This window comes from Acomys russatus, chromosome 11, assembly GCF_903995435.1.
Source record: "Acomys russatus chromosome 11, mAcoRus1.1, whole genome shotgun sequence".
NCBI classification, from domain to species: domain Eukaryota; kingdom Metazoa; phylum Chordata; class Mammalia; order Rodentia; family Muridae; genus Acomys; species Acomys russatus.
The window spans coordinates 38,964,281-38,987,235 of record NC_067147.1 but is presented as its reverse complement, the minus strand read 5'-3'; the positions used below and the strand labels follow the sequence as shown (position 1 = coordinate 38,987,235).

Below are 22,955 nucleotides of genomic sequence, written 5' to 3'. Positions count from 1 at the left end.
GTTCAAAAGCATGAACCCGCCAAGGCCGTTTTTGACATCTAAGCTCTAGCATACTTCCCTCCTGGGGACATTTTTTCTCAAGTCTGGGGACACCAGCAATGGCTTTCTTGGGCATGCTGTTGGGTATCCCTGACACAGGCCTGGCTTTCAGAGCCCCACCCTAGTGCAGATGGAGATGTTTTCTATCCTAATCCAATTCATTTCCACTCTCTGGGAATGTCTCAGCCCCTCTGGAGAGCCCGCTCTCCCGGTGAGAAAGTCTGATGAGGGGGTGGGAGATCTCAGTATTGTCTGATGGGATACACATTTATTGAGTGCCTCTCGTATGCCTAGGCCTGATGAGACCAAATGTGTACAAAGAAACAGGCTTTGCCCTTAAGAAATGTATAGGTCCAGCACTCGGGAGGCAGAGGCAGGCGGATCGATGTGAGTTCAAGGCCAGCTTGGTCTATAAAGCAACTCCAGGACAGTCAAGGCTACACAGAGAAGCCCTGTCTTGAAACAAACAAACAAACAAACAAACAAACAAAAAAGAAATGTATAGGAGATGGGGTGGCAAGATGGCTCAGTGAGTAAAGGAGCTTGCTGCTAAAACTGAAGACCTGAGTTCAATCTCCAGGGCCCACACTGTGGAAGGAGAAATCTGATTCTTGTGAGTTGTCCTTTGTCCTCTGACCTCCACGTATGTACTCTGGTTACCTCCCCTCCATATAAAGAACTGTAAAATAATAATAATAAATAAAAATAATGTGTAAGAGAGGGAGGGGGTTAGAGGTGGCATAAAGCTTATCTAGTGTGGGCAAGGCTCTTGGTTCTTTCTGCATGGCAGAGAGAGGGAGGGAGAGAGAGAGAGAGAGGGAGAGAGATGAGAGAGAGAGAGAGAGAGGGAGAGAGAGAATAAAGAAACATATACCAGTGAAAACATAAATGTATGAGAGAGGTGGGTGTAGTGTTGCTCTGACTATAGTTCTAGCTTTCCAGGAGGCTGAGGTAGTAGAATCCCAGGAACAGCCTGGGAGTCTCCAAGCCAGCCTAGGCAAGAAGGGAAGAAGGAAGAAAAACATAAGTCTTTCAAACTAGGTGTGTTCTGCAAGTCTGTAATTCCAGGCTGCCCTAGCAAGATCTTAAATTCAAGGCCAACCTGGGCTACGCAGGGAGAACTTGTCCCCCAAAACAGACTAAACCAAAAGAGCTTCAACAAGAAGTGCATATCTCTGCAGAGCATAACAGGCATCTCCTAACATTTAGTGGGCCAGGCATGGTGGTGCGCGCCTTTAATCCCAGCACTTGGGAGGCAGAGGCAGGCGGATTGCTGTGAGTTCGAGGCTGGCCTGGTCTACAAAGTGAGTCCAGGACAGCCAAGGCTACACAGAAAAACCCTGTCTCAGAAAAAAAAAAAAAAAAAAAAAAAAAAAAAAGAAGAAGAAGAAGAAGAAAGAGAGAAAGAAAGAAAGAAAGAAAGAAAGAAAGAATGCAGCAGCCACAGTGGCCCATGCACACCTGTAATCCCAGCTCTTGGAAGGCAGAGGGCAGATTGCTGTGAGTTTGAGGCCAGCTTGGTCTACAGAGTGAGTTCCAAGATAATCTCAGGCTGAAGGAAGGCCGGGGGATTGCATCATGACTATCAGTACGGAGAGCCACTGTAGAGGTAACCTTATTCACCCACTGGTTCCCCTGAAGCTGGAATGCAGAGGCTGGAGGGGCAGCCCATCACTACCTAGCTGCTTAGAAGCAGGTTTCGCCTCCTCCCTCCCAGCAGGATTTTCCTTCCAGGGAGGATGCTAGGCATCATACACAAGGCTGGGTCCCAGGCAGCTGCACATTTGAGTTTTCACAACCACCTTCCTACTATGTAAATGGAGAGCAGAGTGGGATGGGCCAACATCTACTGGGGATCCTGTAGTACTTTACAAGGTGCCAGGCACATAACAGGAGCTTAATAAACACCTTTGTCCTCTTTGACGGACGGACACTGGGTAGAGGTGCTTGCCTCTTTTTTTTGTTTTGTTTTGTTTTTTGTTTTTGTTTTTGTTTTTTGTTTTTTCTCGAGACAGGATTTCTCTGTGTAGCCTTGGCTGTCCTGGACTTACTTTGAAGACCAGGCTGACCTCGAACTCACAGCGATCCGCCTGCCTCTGCCCTCCCAAGGGCTGGGATTAAAGGCGTGCACCACCATGCCCGGCTTGAGGTGCTTGCCTCTTAAAGGACACATAGGTGACAACTTGGGACATCTGACATTTGAGATGGGGGTTGCAAAAACCCTGACCAAACCGAGAGCAAGAATTTCCAGGTATCGGCATGACTCAACTTGACAGGGGCAGGTCATCCTGGAAGTGACCAAATGTCACCTCCAGCATGACTGCCCAAAGTGGGTTTCTCAGTCATTTGGGGTTTTCGGTTTGTAAGATAAAGAGGAAGTTGGGACCCCAGTGTCATTCTATCTGATGGCTTCTGTTCCCCTGTCCTCTCAGAGCTGGACTGATGGCTGGTGGCACTCTGTTTTTCTCTTCCACTTCCCTCTCCTCTCCCTCCCTTTTCTTCTTTTAAAATTTTTATTAGGGGGTTGGAGAGGTGGCTCAGAGGTTAAGAGCACTGGCTGTTCTTCTAAAGGTCCTGAGTTCAATTCCCAACAACCACATGGTGGCTTACAACCATCTACAATGTGATCTGGTGCCTTCTTCCAGCGTGCAGGCACACATGCAGGCATAATAATAATAATAATAATAATAATAATAATAATAATAATAATAATAATAATAATAATAACAACAACAACAACAACAACAACAACAATAATTATTATTATTATTTTAAATTTTTTTTACAAGATCTCAGTGTGTAGTGCTGGCCAGTCTGGGCCAGCTTGCAAGTTCCTGGTCTCAGACTCACAGAGATCAGGCTGCCTTTGTGTCCTGAGTACTGATATTGTATGTGTAGGCCACCACACCTGGCCACTGTCCTTTCTTGACAGCAGGTGACATTTCTAGTCTCATTGCTCCAAAGCTTGGGTTCCATGCCCAGCACCTCATAAAATGGTCATGGTGGCACACTCCTATAATCCCAGTATTTGGGAGGCGGAGGCAGAAGAATCAGAAGTTCAAAGTCACATTTGGCTACATAATGAGTTCAAGGCCCTATTCAAACGAAACGAAAGAAGAGCAATACTTTAGGTCAAGGCCTGTGGCTATAGTTTCTGGCAAGAGTGCTTGACTAGCATTCATGAGGACCCTGGCTCAACCTCTACTCTGAAAAGTTAAGACAAGTAGGGTGTTTGTGTGTGTGTGTGTGTGTGTGTGTGTGTGTGTGTGTAGGGTGTTTGTGTGTGTATGTGTGTTAACTGGGAAAATGTGAACAATGATTTTAAAGGATTTATTGTTGCTGCTGTTGGGTGTGCCAAACACATGGTGTCTTATGTGTGTTTTTGGTTTTTCAAGACAGGGTTTCTCCATGTAACAACCCTGGCTGCCCTGGAACTCACTCTGTAATCCAGGCTGTCCTCGAACTCACGGAGATCCACCTGCCTCTGCCTCCCAAGTGCTGGGATTAAAGGCGTGTGCCACTCTGCATTATGTGTGTTTTTGTTTTGTTTTGCTGTTGTGTTTTGAATATTTTATTTGTGTGTATATGTGGCCATGTGGAAGCCAGAAGTCAACCTCTGGTGTCATTCATGAGGAGTCATTCCCTTTGGTTTTTTGAGACAGAATCTCTCCCTGGCACTGGGGACTTGCTGATTTAGCCACGTTGGCTATTCAGGGGACTGCCCGTTTTGCTGCTTCCACCCTGGAAGAACAAAGTGATTTGTAAGCGATCACTACCATGTCCAGCCTGTTCACATCGGTGCTGGTGATCAGTCTTAGGTTCTTATATATGGGTGGCAAACATTTTACTGACTGAGCAATTTCCCCCGCCCTGATTTTATTTATTTATTTATTTATCTATCTATTTATTTATCTATCTATTTATTTATCTATTTTAGACAGGGGTTTCTCTGTGTAGCCCTGGATTTGCTGGAACTTGCTCTATAGACCAGGCTGGGCTTTGAACTCACAAAGATCTACCTGCCTCTGCCTCCCAAGTGCTGGGATTAAAGGTGTGCGCCACCACCACCACGACCAACCAGCCCTGGTTTTGTTTTTAAAGGATGGAGAGGCATTGTCTGTTAGCCAAGGATGCTGCATGAGAGCTGATTCATGGGGTTTGCTTTAAATAACTTGGGTGTGGAGGGATGGCTGGAACTTATATAGTCATGTGATCACAAAATGATTAGAGCTGGGTGATGAGACCTATGCTGCTCTACCTCCATTTATACAAGTGTGCGTCTCTGAGTAACAAAGCAAAAGGGTCGGTAAGAAAGCATCCCTGCCCCACTGAGCCTGGTCATTACTGCATCTGGTGCTGGACAGCCTGAAGATGACACTGAGCACCAAGTATGGCAGTGTGGAAGGAGAGTTTAAAAAAATACATGTAAGTGGTTTTATGCATCCACATGAAATCCAGGTAGGATCAGTAGATGGAAGGGCACTTGACATTTGTCTTTCTGAGTCTGGCTTATTTATTTCCCTTATTATGGTGACCTCGGGCTCCTTCGGGCTTCCTGCACGTGACATTAAGCACCTTCTTTGTGGCTCGGAACCTCCATGGTGTTTATGGACCACATTTTCTTTGTCTACTAATCTGCTGATCGACACGTAGGTTGATTTCACAATGAGTCATTCTGTTAGTGTGGTGATTAACTAGGTCTGGCTTACTTTTAGATTTTTTTTTTTGCTTACTTATTCATCTGTCTGTCTGTCTGTCCATTTATTTATTGTGTGTGTGTGTGTGTGGGTGCATGTACGTGCACACATTGGGACTTCCCACATTCTACCTTGGAAGTTCTGGGACTTGAACTCAGGTTGTCAGGATTGGAGGCAAATGCCTTGTCATCTTAGCAACCTGGGATCCCTTTTTATGAGATGCTATTTAACTTTAAAAAAAAAATCATGGGGCGAGGTGGCACACACCTTTAATCCCAGCACATGGGAAGCAGAGGCAGGTGGATTGCTGTGAGTTCAAGGCCATCCTGGTCTACAAAGCGAGTCCAGGACAGCCAAGACTACACAGAGAAACTCTGTCTCGAAACACACACACACACACACACACACACACCCACACCATTTGGCTACATGTTTCTGACCTGCTCTAAGGAAAGGAGCAATATGGTAGCCTGACCCCTCTTAGCTGCAGGGTGCCACCATGGCATCTGAGAGGGTACAGGGCTGGAAAAAAAGTTTGTGGGGAACAGAATGAATCTCTGAGAACTCCAGGAAGTGCGAGAGGGCTGTTTTTTCTTTCCTTTTTTCTTTTTCTCCTTCCTTCCTTTCTTTTTCTTTTTCTTTTCTCCTTTGAGACAGGGTTTCTCTGTGTTAGACTTTGCTGTCCTGGACTCGCACTGTAGACCAGGCTGGCCTTGAACTCACAGCGATCCTCCTGCCTCTGCCTCCCAAGTACTAGGATTAAAGGCGTGCGTCACCAAGCCTGGTTCCTTCCTTACTTCTTTCTTTCTTTCTTTCTTTCTTTCTTTCTTTCTTTCTTTCTTTCTTTCTTTCTTTCTTTCTTTCTTTGTTTTATTGCTGTCCACTGATCTCTGGGGTGGAAGATGCCCACATCCTAATCACAGACATTACAGTTCCTGAGGGAGAAATCACAGAACCAAAGCTGAGAAGGACAGCTGTCCTTTCTGGCATCCAGCCCAGAGGGACAAGGAGACTTCCTTTCTCTGCCCCCCCCCCCCCAACATGGAGCAACCGCACCATGCAACGATTACACACAGGGTGCAAACAGCGTTGTTTCCAACTGACCTCATGGCCCAGCTGCTCTCGGGGGATGTCCGCCGTTCTGTAAGGCAAGACAAGTCACTGTGGTTGGCTGAACCGAGCTGGGTCTCCTAGATACGGACATTAGACACTTGCCAAAAATGTGCAGAGGAAATGCTGGGGAGAACAAGGAGGAGGATGTGGAGAAAGGCCACGAGGCACAATCTCTCCCTGGACGCTCGCTCACTCACAGAGTTCTGCCTGGGGCCTCTGGGGCTCCGATGAGCTCTAGCCCAGACCTTGAACATTGGAATGGCTGAGGTCGTACAGTCAGGATGGGTAGCAGGTCACAAGACTGCCGTTTATTCTCAGTTCTAATTGACCCCAAATTTTAAGGTCTTGTTCAGTAGATTTAAATTTAAAGCCGGGCATGGGGCACAAGTTTTTAATCCCAGCACTGGGGAGGCAGAAGCAGGCAGATCGCTGTGAGTTCAAGGCCAGCCTGATCTACAAAGTGAGTCCAGGACAACCAAGATAACATAGAGAAATCCTGTCTTGGAAAAAAAAAAAACCCCAACTTAATTTAAATTTGAGCAAAAATCAGACACTTTTATAGGGCACAGGTCGTTGGGTTCACCCCCTCAGTTTCTCATCCAGCAGGTGGGGACTGAGAATCTGCCAGTAAGGGCCCTTAATTGACAACTGCTGGCTTTAATTCCGGCAAGATCCTGGTTCTTCCACGGGGGCGGGGGGGGGGGGGATTTCAAACCCTTCCACCTCTTCGCTTTGGCTGAATGCGTAGCTGAAAGTGGTCCTGGTGGGAGCTGAGGACTCTTGTTTGTTGTTGCCTGTGCATCCTTCTGCAGTGCTGGGTACAGAACTAGGGTCTCATGAATGCTAAGCAGTGTACTCCTGAGCGACAATCTCATCCCATTTGGGTAGGAGGATGTCTAAAGCTAGTGAACTGGGAGCCCAGAGACTCAGAGTGATAGAAGCTCTGAATAACCTGTGTTGGTCTTGAAAAGTTACCTGTCCTCTCTGGGCCTCAATTTGTGATCCTGTAAAATATGCAATTGGCACTTTCTCTATGTATTATTGTCTTCATGAGGGTTACCGCTGTTGTGATGGCCCAACAACATGACCAAAGCAACTTGGGGAGAAAGGGTTTATTTGGTTTATAAATTCCATGTTGTAGCCTATCACTGAAGGAAGCCAGGACAGGAACTCAAACAGAGGAGGAACCTGGAGGCAGGAGCTGATGCAGAGGCCATGGAGGAGCACTGCTGGCTTGCTCAGCCTGCCTTTTTTTGTTTGTTTGTTTGTTTGAGACAGTTTCTCTATGTAGCCTTGGCTGCCCTGGACTTGCTTTGTAGACCAGGCTGGCCTCTGTCTCCTGCTCGCTGTTAAAGGCATGTGCTACCACACCTGGCTCTAGTCTGCTTTTTTTTTTTTTTTTTTTTTTTTAAACAGGACCCAGGACCACCAGCCTAGGGATAGCACCACCCACAATAGACTGGGCCTTCCCCCATCAATCACTAATTAAGAAACTGTGCGTCAGGCTTGCCTATAGCCCGTTGTTATGGATGCATTTTCTTAATCAAGGTTCCGCCCTCTCCGATGGCTACATTTTGTGTCAATTTGACATAAAGCTAGTCAGCACAACTATCAGTGCCACCATGAAGGCTTTCTGAGAAGTAAAAAGGAATACAAAATGAACTGGCTGGCTCTTACCTGGGCAGTGTGGTACTTGCAAGCCTGGTTCTTGGACCCTCTCGGGGCATGGATGTTTGCTGCTTCTGGTCTGAACTGCCTGACCTGGCAGGGCTCTTGAAGAGGTCGAGGTAGGTGTGTCAAACATTAGCTATGATGCCTGTTTTTATTTTCAGTCTCATTTTAAGATTAGGGAACCAGGAATATATCTCTTCCTCCCCATCCCTGCTCCACTGTGGAGCCCCGAGGCCTTTGTGGGAGACTCACAGTTTCCATGCACGTATCAACTTTTCCCCTGGAATGACTGATTGTTCTGACCCCTCAGCCTCCCCGTGGATGATTCCTTTTCTGACTCCTATTCATTTGATTTATTCAGTGTTTGTGAGGACCTACTATGTGGCCAGCACCAAGGACACAAGAGTTTTTAAGTCCCCCGCCCCCAAGGTCCCTGCTCCTTAAGGAGGGTGGAAGAAAGCCTGAGTCTGAAAATCACACAGATGGTATCAAAGGCAGCCAGAATTGACTAGAAGAAAGGAGGTAGAGACCTCAGAGCAGGGGCAAGAGCCTCGCTGAGGTCCTGAGGCCAGATGGGCATGACACTTGCAAAGGGATGTGGAGGCAGGATGATGGGAAACAAAGGGTCTGGCCTTTATCCCAAGACTGACAGCAGAGAGCCACAGGATGTGAGGGCTGTTTCTCCTGGATATAGCTGGAGATTCCAGGGACCAGAGAGAAGAAGAGCTGTCAGAAACACAGTGTGGTGCTGTTCAGGAAAGGTGGTGGTCTGTGCTCTGGGGACTGTGGGTAGGGACTCTGTATGTGAAAGATCTTCAGAGTCTGCTCTGTGAATTTAGAGGTGACCCAGGGGCTACAGCTGCTGGGTTTCCCGGCTGTGTAGGTCAATGCTTCTCAACTTTCTTAAAGCTTCGACCATTTAATACAGTTTCTCATGTTGTGGTGACCCCCTCCCCCCTCCAACCTTAACATTATCTTTTTTTGTTTGTTTGTTTTTGTTTTGTTTTTCGAGACAGGGTTTCTCTGTGTAGCCTTGGCCATCCTGGACTCACTTTGTAGACCAGGCTGGCCTCGAACTCACAGCGATCCGCCTGCCTCTGCCTCCCGAGTGATGGGATTAAAGGCGTGCGCCACCACGCCCGGCTTTAACATTATCTTTGTTGCCTCTTCATAACTGTAATTTTTCTACTGCTGTGAATGTAACATAAATATCAGATATGGATGGTCTTAGGCAACTCAAAGGGGTCTCGAGCCCCACAGGTTGAGAGAACTGCTGGTCTAGGTGGCTAGTGGGTTTGCATTGAGCTCTGGTGGGACTGTCTTCTTCTCTTGAGAATTTCAGGGCCTTAGGACCACTGGTTTGTAGCCAAGACTCTAAGATGATAACCCTCCTTCTGTGTGTTAGGGTTCTCACCTCCTCTGAGTGGTGACCAGATATGTAGCAGCAACTGACACTCAAGTAAACTGCAGCCACCTGTTGGGCACATGCTATGACAGCACTGCCTCTAGGTTGGCTCTTGTCTCCATCCCACACCCTTGGGGGCCACAAGACACAAGATACTTTGTCTCAACCCCCAGCCACCTAATCAGAACCGAAAGCAGGCTGAGAGGAAGCCGTGCCTGGTGGGCGCCCTTCTTTCACAGCTGAGGGAAGCAGGGACCTGAGCTGGGGGTCTGGCCCTACTCGGAATTGATTGTGTGACCTTAAGTTGCCTTGTGGTAAGACAGGGAGGAAATAGCGAGCTAGCGACCAGCCCCTGTAGCCCTTAGCCTCTGGGATTTTGAGCCTTCACAGGAACTCAGGCTGGACGTCAGACACATCTCCTTCTTCTGTCCACTCAGTGGACACCCCCCACACTTGGTACAGTGTCACGTTTCAACACTAGACCCCTCTGCCTCTCCTAGGTGACTGGATCTTGGCATCTAGCTAATGTCACCTTCCTTTCTGTGTGGGACACTCACTCCAGGCAGGCTGGTCCACCTCCTCTCTGTGCCTGACCCTCCTCCCAGCCAGGGCAGTCCTCTCCATCTGGCTTTCCCTATCTTCCCTAGGCTCTGCCTCTCAGACACCCGCCTTGTTAGCACCCCCACCCCACCCCACCCTCCTCCATCCACTGGCTTTCCTCCAGGCTCCTCTCACCTGCCTCAGAGTTTACTGAAACATGAGCCATCTCCTCTGACTGGGGACAAATGACACCATGCATCCTCCTCCTCCCTGGAAACCTTGCACTGAGCATTGGGTAAGTGTGGGAAGGACACTACCCAGAGGGCGCCACCCGCCCTCTCCACCAAGCTACTCTTCCCTGCACAGAATCCCAAGGCATTAGCTGTGGGAAATCCAGAACTTGCCTTCCTAAGAGGGTCGCCAGCCTACAGCCATGGGTTTCTTCACACAGCCCTGTTCACATTCAGAAGCAGGGCCACCCAGCCACTTCCTTACCTTTGTCCCCAACAACCTCTCCCTAACAAAGCCTTTCTCAGTGGAGAAGGGCCTGGACACATAATCCTTGGCCAACACAAGCAACCATTGTAGCCCCAGGGAGAGGGGGTGGGGGCAAAGAAATAGGATGAGGTTTTGATTTCTCTTTGCCAAGGCTGGCTCCAGAGAAGGCCCCAGCCCACAGCTGGTGACTCAGCCTCTGGGGTCGCAGCTGCAGTCTAGTCCTCTTGATTTGCTCTACTGGGGCCAGGAAGAAGGAGGTGGAGTCTGGCCGGGGTGCCTGGGATTTATAGGGGAATCTTCAGAATTTTCTATGGCGTGGCTTTTCAGTAGGAAGCAAGGGAGCTATCCTTATGTCACTTGTCACATCCGTTCCCACTTCACAGCTTGGAAGACTGAGGCCCTGAGAAGGCAAGCCATTATTTTAGAATCATTTAGTTCGATTTATAGAGCTCTGGAGCTCAACCTCCCCCACTTTGGCTTGACCTCAGTGGTCTTAAAGAGAAACACTTAGTATTAGATTCAGTTGGTGGTGGTGTCGTTTATATCTGAGTGCTTCGACGGTACTCGGAATATCAGGGTACTCGGGTATCAGCTCTGGAGCTTCCGAAATGAGCTGGCTTCCTCCCCAAACCGCAGCATCATTTCAAAGCCACAGCCACAGTTAAACACAACAACGAAACAAGAAAAAACAGCAAAGCCAACCAGATCTTCCTTTCTCTAAGTTTCCACCTGTGAGCAGTTTGAATTATAGTCTAATTGCAAATTATTAAGAACATACTTGTAAAGTGAAGCAAGAGCATTGGGTTTTTCTCTTGGGCTGTGGGCCCTAACGGTTGAACTGGTCTCAACAAGTTGCCAAGCCACCATCTGCTGTGCCTGTGGACACTCTGTTCCTTGCGCTGTAGGCTCCGGTGCTCCGGTGCTCCGGTGCTCGGTACTCTGCCAGGACATGCTGGGCGTCCGCCTTTTCTGTGCTGTGCTTAACAACTATGCCTCAGATGAGAAAACTGAGGTTCTGCGCCGGGATTTCCATCTGGGCAGCTGGGGCTGCCAGGCCTTGTAAGGCCCTTCTCTTCACCTTGCTGTGACCTGATCATGGTCACGGGACAGCGAAAGTGCCCTAGGGTCCCTGGCGCTATGATCTGCAAAGTGGGACAATCCAAAGGGTCAGAAGCTAATAGCGCGTGGTGGTGGTGAGGTTCCTCATCCTCGCCCTCAAAATTCAGTGGGATACCCCTGGGTGCGGTGGCTCCCGAGTAGTCCTAGAGGCGGCAAAGGGGGCGGAGCGGCCATGGGAAGCGGTTCAAGCCAAAGCTCTGGCGTCTGAAGGGACGATCACCCCGTGCGCCAGGAGCCCCTGCGCGGGCTCCGCGTGGCACTTCCGATCCGGGCCGCACGCTTTGGCTCGCCAGGCCCGCCCCCCGCCCCCGGCGCCCGCGCCCCCCGCCCGAACCGCGCGTGCCCCGCCCCACCCGTGTACCCGCCCCGCGCCCCTAGCCCGGCTGGCCGAGTCCCTGCGGCTCGGGACGGCTCGGGACAGCGCGGGCGGACGGAGCTGCGGCCACTGGAGCCAGCAGTGCCGGCGCAGTGCCGGGGATCAGGGAGCGGGCCAGCGGGAGGCGGAGGCTGCGGGTTGGTCCGAGATCCCGCAGTCCCGGGACTCCGGCGCCTGCGGGTCCCCATCCCCGCGCAGCCACATGGCTCCGCTCCGCACGCTGCTGCCTTGCCTGTTGCCCTGGTACTGCGCGCTTTGTGCCGCCGCCGCGGGCAGTCAGATCCCAGGTGCGTGCGGGCCGGTAGCGCGAGGATGGGGGGCTTGGGGGTGTTGGCGGCCAGATGGACCCCAGGATGCAGGAGCCAGCCCGGCAGAATTCGAGGGGGGTGGAAGGCGTGTGTGGACTGAGTTGTTTGGCTTTGGCTACTTCTAGTGATTTCTGTCCCCTTTCGGTCACTGGAGGTAGAGTGACCGACCTGCAGGAGGGTACTGGGAACAGGAGGCTCTTCCAGTAAGAGCGTCACAGTGAGCCCACCCTCCCCTTCACTTCCCCTCATCTCTTGATCTTACAGTGCCCTGTCTCCACTTGTGGGATTGTGTGCACATGCGTGACTGAGTGTACCTGTCTAGTTGTCCCACACAGAATCAGGCTAGCAGGTGATTGCTTCCCCTATCAGAAAACCTGTGCATAGACCAAGGCATAGACCAGAGAGAGATACACCACACATGTCTTACAGCGTGGGTACTCTTCTGGTGCTTTTAGGCATACAGAAAAGGCTCCGTTATTTCCAGGTGGGGTTGATGTGCCCGAGAGGGGTCCCTCTTGCTCAGTCTTGGGTTCTTTTCCTGTCACAGCTAAGATATAAAGGAACACTACCCCCGCTTGCAGTTGCCTGGGGGACCTTACGGGGGCGTCCTTCTTTTGTGTGTGTTTTATCGTTGCTGTTGCCCTAAGCTGTGGAGGCAGGAGATAGAGCTATGGAGAAGTGAAAAATTCCTTCCAACTTATATCTATGAATCACCAGGCCTGGAAGCCAGTGAGCTGTCGTTTCTGCCTGGCTGTGCACAGGGAGAAGAGAGCCTGTGTGAGGATGGGGCCCCTGGCAAATGGCCTACAACGTGGTCCATGACCTCACACTTAAGTCAGCCCAAGTGGGCAGGTCACCCCCTGTGTCTCTTTTTATTTTTGAAACTCTATATTTATCCCGCTTGGGGCTGGGCAGTGCAGAAATCTCCCAGCCACTGTGATGCTTTAAGACGTTTCCTTTCTAACCTCAGAAAAATATATAACGGTTCATTCCCTCCTTCCGTTCTTCAGCCCCTCCTTTCTCCATGTCAGGGGCCAGGATGCCCTGGATTTCTAGGTGTGTTTGTTTTAGCAGTCACAGTCATGGGAACTTGGTGAGGGCCCTACCCGAGGCTGGGCTGGTGACTTCAGCACACTTGGGGGAGTTGAGGCAGACTCGGAATTTCAGCCCTTTCTAAGTGATGCTCAAAATTGGATACCCTGTTGCTGCAGCGACAGGACTCTGTTTGACATCATGTGTTTACTTCTGCTAAATATAAAAAAGACCAGATGGCTACGGAAAGAATGTACGTTCACAAGTTTATGTCCACCTGAATTCCATTCAGCCAAGTACAGGGTGACTGCAATGGGGGCCTGTGATAAGAGATGCTTGGGGCTGCCTGTCCATCTCCGCCTCCCCCTGCCCAGGGATTCCCAGCTTCTTACCTCTGCATAGTACATACTGAAGTGACTCCATGTTTATCTCCAACAGACCTGCATCTCTCTGGGAAACTCCAAGACTATGTCATGACTGTGCCCTGCAGCACAGATGTTCAGGGACGCTTCTTGTCCCATGTGGTGTCTGCCCCCACAGCTGCCTCTTCACAGAGCCACCTCCGGGTGGCTCGCAGCCCCCTGAGCCTGGAGAGCGAGAGTCTGAGGCGCGTCCGATTCCTCTACTTCAATGTGACTGTCTTTGGGAAGCTGCTTCATTTGAACCTGCAGCCCAATCGGAGGTTGGTGGCACCAGGCGCCCCAGTGGAGTGGCAGGAGGACTTTCAGGAACTCTTCCGACAGCCCTTGCAGCAGGAGTGTGTGTATACTGGAAGTGTCACTGGAATGCCCGGGGCAGCTGTTGCCATTAGCAACTGTGATGGATTGGTAAGGGATAAGACTTTCACTCCTGTTGAGCATCAAGTTCCTTCTGCAGCCCTCAGTATCCTCCCCCCCACCCCCCCCCCCGATAGATTTGGGATTCCCAAGACATGGCACACAATACAACATGTTAGTGCCCTGGTTGTCTTCCAGATGGCCATCAACACGCTCTTGCTGGCTGCCAGGCTCTGCCAGGCATGAGATGGTCATAGTGGGACAGTATTTTTGTAATGCTTTTCTTCTTCAGGAACTTACCAACGAGCTACCTGCTGGGACCTCTGGGCCCAGACTTCCAGGGTGGGGAAAGGCATATTCTAGGGCAGTGCTTCTCAACCCGTAGGTTGTGACCCCATTTGGAGGTCGAATGACCCTTTCATAGGGGTCACCTAAGACCACCTGCCTATTCGATATTTATGTTATAATTCATAACAGTAGCAAAATTACAGTTATGAAGTAGCAGCAAAAACAATTTTATGGTTAGGGGATCATCACAACATGAGGGATTGTATTAAAGGCCACATTATTAAAGGGACTGTATTAAAAGAAGGTTGAGACCCGCTGGTCTTGGGTGTACTGGTGGCCACACTCGAAAGCTGTGTAGATTTGCATGAGCTAACTAACCTCTCTGTGTTTCTTTCCCTTATGCTTAAAATGGGGGTCTATATATTTATTTCCTTACTGAGACAAGGTCTTGCTATGTAGCTTGCCAACTCGAGGTCTGCCTTTACCTCTTAGGGCTGAAATCATAGGCTCGGGCTGCTACACCCCAGCAGCATTTGTTTATCCTTTCTGCACATACTGTTCCAGATGCTGGGGATACAGCCTGGTCCCTGTCCTTACAAAACTAACATCGTGACCTAGCTTCCTAGCCATGCTCACACAGTGGGAATCACATGGTCATCATAGCACATCTTCTCTGTGTTTCCTCTCAAAGCTCACTGCTCTTCGCTGGCTGTTCCACATGGCTCCTCATCCTCTAGATGGTGGGTATACCCTTACTGCTCTCTCTCTCTCTCTCTCTCTCTCTCTCTCTCCCTCCCTCCCTCCCTCCCTCCCTCTCTCTCTCTCTCCCTCTCTCTCAGACTCACACAGACATACATTGACACATGTATACACTACATACGCGTGTGTGGAAGATACCTGTGTGTGTACACATTCCCTTGTGCACCTGTGTGTGACAGCCAGAGGTCAGTCTCTACCCCCCCAACACACATTGTGTGTGTGTGTGTGTTGGATGCCCATGTGTGTACACGTTCCTTTGCGTACCACGCATCCAGAGTTTAGCCTCCACCTCTATCTCTGTCTCTGTCTCTCTCATACACATATGTAGTGTGTGTGTGTGTGTGTGTGTGTGTGTGCTTGCTAGATGCCCATGTGTGTGCACAGTCCTCTGTGCACCAGTGGGTGGCAGCCAGAGGTCAGTCTCTAATCCCTCTTCCTTATTTTCTGAGGCAGTTGCTCACAGACGCTGACACTTGCTGGTTTGGCTAAGCTGGCCGGCTGACCAGCGAAGCCCTGGGATTCAGGGTCATCACCACATCTGACTTTCATGTCGGTGTTGGGGGTCAGAATGTAGGTCTCTCTGCTTGCATAGGAAACACTTCCCCATTGAGCCATCTCTCCTAGCCTTGGGGCTTTGTCTATAATATATATTTTTTCTTTCCCCAAAACAATTTTCATGCCACTGTGGGCAGTAGAGTCACCATTGAGAGGCATGGTCTAGGCAGTAGCTGGTTCTTAAAGTTTAGAATGGGCTGCTGAGTGCCCTTTCAGGGATGCAGTATCTCCCTAGACAGGGCGGGGGCCCAAGATCTGTATGGTTGACCAGACTCCCCAGGTGATCTGGGCCAAGGTTTATCCATAGGTAGATTTTTGAGAAGCCCAGGTGTGGGGTCAATGGGAGAAGTAGGAGCTCACCTCGATGACCGTACACTGAGTCTGTCTGTACGTCTGTCTGTCTGTCTGCATGGATTGAGAGCATGTTAGGCCTCAACTAAGGTATGACAAGGGTGAACAGCACCACTCAGACCTGAAGAACTGCCTCTGTCATTGAACCAGTTCATCAGTCTGTGACAAGTGGTCACTATCTGCTGCTGGGCGCAGAGCCATATGTGACCCTGACATAATGCCTTGTGAAGTAAGTGTACTTTACATGGCCACATGATGCCTGAAATGGTGTGGCCTCTGTGTAAATAGTATCCTTAGCCATGTCACTGTGGATAAGCTGTCCACACTTTAACTTTCTTTCGTTACATTTATTTATTTGTTGTGTCCATCTGCAACCACATGCATGGATTAACCCCAGTGCATCTGCTTCCCCCTCCCTCCCCTCCCCCCCCCCGTGCCCGCTGTGCCAGATGGTGGGAGGGGGTGATGAGCATCCCTGCTGCCTCTGGTACTGGTCACAGTGCAAATGAGAATGGAGCCGCTGGCTGCTTACACAGTCTTTTCACAAGAGCAACGAAGTTGGTTGTGACTCTGTCAACAGGGGGCTTGTCTTACAACAAAGAGAGGATTAGCTCCTGCATGTCAAGCTCAGGATGGTTCTTGCTGTTCTCTGAATCTGCAACCCAGCTCAGGCCTTGCACAGTTCTGGTCCTGTGCTCCAGTTAGGGACAGGGAGGAGTCAGCTATTGGTTTCCAGAGTCTGGCTTTGAACATCACAGCCAGGCTTGCCCTGGGTCATGACACATTAATGCTGAGCTGAGCAGAGCATGGCTTTGGAGAGGAGGTACCACTGCCTCAGAACTGCCCAGACATCACCAGGTGACTGCAAGTGACCCAGTGGGATGCTCATTGTGGCTACCAATGCCCTGTATGTGGAGGAATATGGGGATTTGGGTAGAGGCCAATTTTTGTGGGTACCAGAGGGGCTGCAGGGTTCTGAATGCGGTCTCTGCATCTGGGTTAGGGCTGTGACTTCACTGGGTCTACCCAGAACCCAGATTAACAGGTGACTCTGTCTTCCTGGATCCTGGGCCTCAAGGCCTTGTGCTGGCCTTGTAATTGGCAGGGCTGCACAGGGCTCACCCCTCTTCTTTAGTGTTCCCTGTCTGCCTGCAGTGCCTCTGTGAGTCAAGGTCTGGTGCGGAAGTGGCCACACATGTAAGATTTGTCACATCTGGTTCTGTTTTCGCACTCTGCAAATGCTGCATTTTTAGTGGTGCAGGGTGGGGCTGGGGAGGGGCCCAGAAGGCAGATCTAGCCCTTATTTTTCCTCCCACCCCAGGTTCCAGCAGTCTCTGAATCAGGCTCCTTTTGCCTTTAAAATGGGGTTTCAGTAGACTGGGCAGTGGCTCAGTCTTTGGTAAGGGGCTTGCTGGGCAAACATGAGGGCCTGAGTTCAAATCCTTAGCATCTCCTTAAAAGGCTAGATGTTGTAGTGTGCACCCGTGATCCTAGTGCCAGGGAGGACAAGAAAGGAGAATCCGAACTGGTGAGCAGGCTTAGTGAGAAACTGTCTTAAGAAACAGAGTGGAGAGCAATTTAAAAAGAAGCCAGCCTTTAGCCGGGCAGTGGTGGCATACGCCTTTAATCCCAGCACTTGGGAGGCAGAGGCAGGCAGATCACTGGGAGTTCAAGGCCAGCCTGGTCTACAAAGTGAGTACAGGAGAGTCAAGGCAACACAGAGAAACCCTGTATTGAAAAAACAAACAAACAAACAACAAAAACCAAAAAAAAAAAAAAAAGATGCCAGCCTTCATATAGACACATGCATGTGCCTATGATATATACATCACACACACACACACACACACACACACACACACACACACACACACACTGCTGCAATGGCATGTACTCTGGGGAGATGCAAGGACAGACTGGAAAATGAGTGCTGCCACTGTAGGTACATAACTATACCTATGTGGAAAAGTGGTAAGTCACGAAAGCTGCACCTTTCTTTTCTTTTCTATTTTTAAAGATTGATTGATTTATTATGTATACAGCGTTCTGCTTGCATGTAACACTTACAGGCCAGAAGAGGGCACCGGATTTCATTGTAGATGGTTGTAAGCCACCATGTAGTTGCTGGGAATTGAACTTAGGACCTTTAGAAGTACAGGCAGTGCTCTTAACCTCTGAGCCATCTCTCCAGCCCCGAAAGCTGCACCTTTCATGGTGCACTGCACATGTGTGTGAACTGTATTCTGTGCAAGTAATTATGAAAAGTGCCTGGCCTAAAGGCCGCACTTGTAGTCATCACAAGATGGGAGTATGGTCTTTTAAAAATACACTGGTGCCAACTGGCTCTGTGATGTGACATGGACCTTTTTTGTTTGTTTGCTTTTTGAGTCAGGGTTTCTCTGTGTAGCCCTGGCTGTCCTGGAACTCATTCTGTAGACCAGGCTGGCCTCGAATTCATAGAGATCCATCTGCCTCTGCCTCCCAAGTGCTGGGATTAAAGGCGTGTACCACTACTCCTGGCTGACCTGGACCTTTAGTAAGTTTCTAATGGTCTTTGGACTTAGGTTCCTCATCATGTGTTTATGGCGGGGCTTTGAAAAGTAGGCTCCAGTCTAGTGATTTATATAGTGGTTACTTAGATCACCTGGTTCCTCAGGCTGGCTAGGCCATCCACCTACCCAGACCATGTCTGGGGGCAGGCTCTGGGCTTTCAGAGTCGATTGCTCAGCCTTCTGTTCCACTGCTTAAAACAAACTGCACTCAAACCCAGGGGCTGCACTGGGAAGGAGGGTGCAGGGATCCAGGGGTGCAGAAGTGCAGGGGGCATGTTTCAAAGGGTGTGTATGAGCTTTGAAGGCCACAGAGTGACAACTGGAGGCATTCTACAAGGAAAGGAGAGATGGGAAAGGAAGAGGGCCAGTGCTGGCTAGTGAGTTGCCACCAGCCCTCTTATAAGGTGGCCAATCCCATTTCTAGCAGCCATATCGCAATGACTTAACTATATACTAAAGGCCCCGCCTTTTAGACAGTCACATTGGTGACCAGATTTGACTCCTCAGATATTGAAGGGAACGTTCAGGCCACAGTCGTGCGCAGTGTTGTGTCTGTTTGGGATGAGGAACTGGTCTCCTTAGGGTGGAATCCCAGCTCTGCCTTGTGCATGCTGTGTGACCACGGCCAGGTCCCTAACTTATCTGTTCCTCAGTTTTCTTGTTTGAAAGCAGAGGCCTGCCTTTAATCCCAGCACTTGGGAGGCAGAGGCAGGTGGATTGCTGTGAGTTCAAGGCCAGCCTAGTCTACAAAATGAGTCCAGGACAGCCAAAGCTAACACAAAGAGACCCTGTCTTGAAAACCCCTCCTCAAAAAAAGAAGAAAGAAAGAAAGAAAGAAAGCAAGCAGAGGCCATCATGGCTATTACTCTTCCTAAACTTGTCAGAATGCAAAGGGCCCCTCACAGACCTGTCAGCTCTGACTGTTTACTGACGTACCCTTGTCGTCTGCATTCCCTATACTGAGATGGTGGCAGACAGGAAGAGGGAGCTGAGGGCATCTTATTTATCTGAAGGCCACCCAGGGGTCTTTGGGCTTCATCTGGTAGTCAGAGCCCATGCTGGTCACCCGGCCCCACTCCTGGTGGCTCTTCTGATTGTCTCATGAACTTTTTCTTGAGGCTGATCTCAGTGGATGGATGGGCTGGCTGGCATGTCTCCCTCTGGCCTCATCCTCCGGCCACTGTGGTGCTGGCTGTAAGTTAGGTGGCCCAAGTCCCTTCAACCCCGCCCCCCGCCTCTCTACTGTGGCCTCTCTTCCTCCAGCAGACAGCCTGGCTCTTTCCCCACAGTCTCCAGGCAACATTCCAAGATGGAGACGAAGGTTAAGGTCCAGCCTTGGAACCTTAGAGATGCTCTGTGTATTGGCCAAGTCACACTGTAAGGCTAGATTTTTCCCAGGTAAGGCCACGGATTCTTTCCTCTTGAAGGGATAAGTGCCAAAGCTGACTGCAAAGAGCATACCCACAGGGACAGGGTCAACAGTATTGCCTTTGCAAACACATCTCCATGCTGAGGGACTCGACTTCTCTGAGCCCATGTCTGCACTTATAAAGTGATATCCTTGCCTTTTTTTTTTTTCTTAAGTGGTCCAGGTTAGCCTCAAACTTGCTATGTAGCTGAGGGTGATCTTGAACTTAGGGCTGGTACTACAGGTGTGCATCGCCTGCCCCATATGTGGTGTTAGGGAAGGAGCCCAGGGCTTCCCCTTTGTTAGGCAAACATTCTGCCAACTGAGTTTTATACATCCGTAACAATGTCGCAGTTTTGTTTATTAGAAACAATGTGCTTGGTGCTTAAAAGCTCTTGCTGTACCTCCAGGATCTGAGTTGGGTTGCAGGACCCACACTGGGTGGCTCACAACTGCCCCAAGGAATTTGGTGCCCTCTTCTGGCCTCCTCAGGCACCTGCACACTTGTGGCACAAACACGGACACACAGGCAGACAGACACGCACGCGCACACACACACACACACACACACACACACACACACACACACACACACACACACACGCCTTTTTAAAATGCTGCAATTACAATGTTGCTCAAAGTTGGGGACAGTGAAAGGGAACTTACAGGAGCAAGGACAGAGTAGTGGGATATGCGGCCAGTTCACTTGTGGAGCCCTGGTTGCCTGCTTGAGGTCCTACCACTTGCTTCTGGGAGAGCTTTTCCCCTTGCTCCTGCCTTGGGCTACCTGGCCTGTGTGAATGACGTTGCCTTGCTTGTGGGACTTTTCAGCCCTTCTGGCAGTCAATCTCACAGTCTCGCCTCCCGGTCTCCTCTCAGCCCTGCCTTGCTGTCGGCCCTGGATTAATAACCCATTTATGATATGGAATAAAAGCCAGACATCACCTCACTGCCTCTGCTCTGGAGCAGAAAGACCTCCCCTTCCAGCAAGGGTTGGTTTGATTTTTCTTCCTCAGCCGTGTCTCCAGGCTGTGGCTGGAGGGAGGGTACCTGGGGCTGATGGGTATAGAAGGCTGGGCTTGCCTGCCTATCTACTTCCTGGTCTCCATGGGAGAGACCTGGGTGGGCTCCCAGCGAGTGCCCGTAGGAGCTCCCCCAGCTTGGCAATGGAAAGTTCTTAAGCTTGCTGCCAGCTCCCCAGCATGGTGTTTCCAGCACATGGGCCTTACCCTAAACTCACTACTAATAACAGTGGTCACATGACATCGCATCCCTTGGTAGGAGTGGTTGTGACAGCTACCCATGTGTCTGAAGATGGCCCCTAACAAACATTCTTGTAATAAGTCTCAGCTCAGAACAACTGTTCCTGCCCTCTCCCTGTGCTCAGCCTGACTTGGAGAAGCTGTGTCTGCTAGAGGCTCTGGGGCCTCACTGCCCAGGGATGGAATGAGTTTCAGGGTATATATAAGCAAGTGGATGTCCTTTCAAGGGCTCCTCCCACAATCCCTCAGCCTCTCCTGACTCAGTGGAAAAGGATAGAGTTCAAATGAGTGGTGACTCAAGGCCAGTGGTGGCCAGTGAGATGGTAGCCATGGTAACAGCTTCAGGATACTGGATGCTGAAAGTCATGGATCTATTCTGGGGACTCCTGGGCTTGGCTGGGTACTAAATGAGGTGTTTGTAAGTCTCCTGAACCAGGGGATGGACTTGCCCTTCTCTGCATAGTGTGGTATTTTTAACAATTTGGATAACTAAGAAAAAAGGCACATCAGTGGCTCATGTCATGATGGCTTTAGCTCCAGTGAAATGGTTTCCTTTCACAGTCTCAAGTCCCCATGGCTACTCTTCTACCGTTTTCACCTCTCGGCCTGTGCTGCTGTGACCTGCTCACTGCATGTCATGGAACACGAGAAACCTTAGGATCTGCTTAGCTTTCAGTGACATGGTGGCAGGAGCTGTAGGCTTGAGAAAGGGGTCTGCAGGTAAGGACATCACTCAGGACACAAACTGCTTCCTGAAGGCTACTGCCCAGGACTACTTTGTCCTTATAGCTTCTACTGTGGCTGCTTGCTCATGGCCATTCTTGTGGGAAAGGAGATCTTTTATTTTGTGTGTGTGTGTGTGTGTGTGTGTGTGTGTGTGTGTGTGTGTGTGTGTGCTTTGTCTTCATGTATGTCATGTGGGCCTGAGGAGGTCAGAAGAGGGTGTCTGATCCCTTGGAACTGGAGTTACAGACACATGTGGACCACCATATGGGTGTTGGGAAACTGAATTTGGGTCCTCTACAAGAGCTCTCAGCAGCTCTCCAGCCCCCAATAAGGGCCACGCTCCAATTCCAGTGGGCTTGGCAGCACATGCCTATAATCTCAGCTACTTGGGAGGCTCAGCCAGGAGGATTGCTACCAGTTTGAGGCCAGCCTGGGCTGTATAGTCAGTTTCAGGCTACCTGCACTATAGTAGGAGACAGACTGACACACTCCTCCATTCCCCTTCAGGTTTCTCCGTGTAATTCTCTCTGTCATAGAGCTTGCTCTGTAAACCAGGCTGGCCTTGGCCTCTGGCTCATAAGTGCTATGATTAAAGGTGTGAGGGACCCTGTCTTACTTAACGGGCGGTGGCGGAGGGGGGGTCATTTGTCTGGCTTCAAGGCCAGCCCAGGTTACTAAGTGAGAGCCTGTCCCAAAACTTAAACAAACCAAAAGAGGGCGAGTGATGTACCTCAGTGGTAGAGTGCTTACCTAGCACCCACAAGGCCCCAGGTTCAATTTGCAGTGCACAAATAAACGCCTAGTCTCTAGTGCCTTTACACTTGCCTTTTTATTTTATTTTTGGGGGTGCTCTAGTTCTATAGATGTGTCTGTCTCCATCTCAGTGAAGGTAAGTTTGTGTGTGAGGGTGCTCGAGTGTGGTCTCTATCGTTTGCTCGAGACACAGCCTCTCAACAAACCCAGAGCTTGTTATTTTTCACTTAGGCTGGCTAGCGATCTCTCTGTCTCTGTCTCGCCACTCCCAGCCACTCCCAGCTCTACATGGATCTGAAGCTGAATTCTCATGTGGGCACAGCAGGGGCTCTTACCTACTGAGCCACCTCCTCAGGCCAGAAAGACCTATTTATTGTTGTTGTATTGCGAGTTTCTAGAATGGGGCCTCTCTGATAAATGACCAACCAGGTGAGCTAATGAATGGATGGATGGATGGATGGATAAGTGAGCGTTTCAATGAATGAATGATGCTGCAGGTGAAGATGCCTTATGGTTGCAGGATGGAAACTTGTGCAGCTGGTTAACTGACAGACACATCGGTGAGGTATCAGAATTCTGGCAATATGGAACGTTCTAGTGGTGCAGTTCCCAAATAAGATTTATTTGTATTTTGTGTGCTCTTGCACCCTGTGAAGAGGGAACTGGTGGTTCCCAGACAGTCAGTGTGTTGTTAGGGCCACCGGGGCTGGAGCTTGTTGGCATGAGA

At 50.0% G+C, this 22,955-nt stretch overlaps 1 protein-coding gene across 1 annotated transcript in view; it reads left to right on the top strand.

Annotated features, from left to right (window-relative positions):
- Positions 1-11,461: 11,461 nt before the first annotated feature.
- Adamts14 (ADAM metallopeptidase with thrombospondin type 1 motif 14) overlaps positions 11,462-22,955 on the top strand; it is a 73,371-nt gene continuing 61,877 nt past the window's right edge. The window contains exons 1-2 of the mRNA XM_051153110.1: positions 11,462-11,745; positions 13,237-13,625. Of these exons, the coding sequence (XP_051009067.1) occupies positions 11,661-11,745; positions 13,237-13,625 (474 nt within the window). The 5' untranslated portion in view covers positions 11,462-11,660. The remainder of the gene's footprint in view (positions 11,746-13,236; positions 13,626-22,955) is intronic.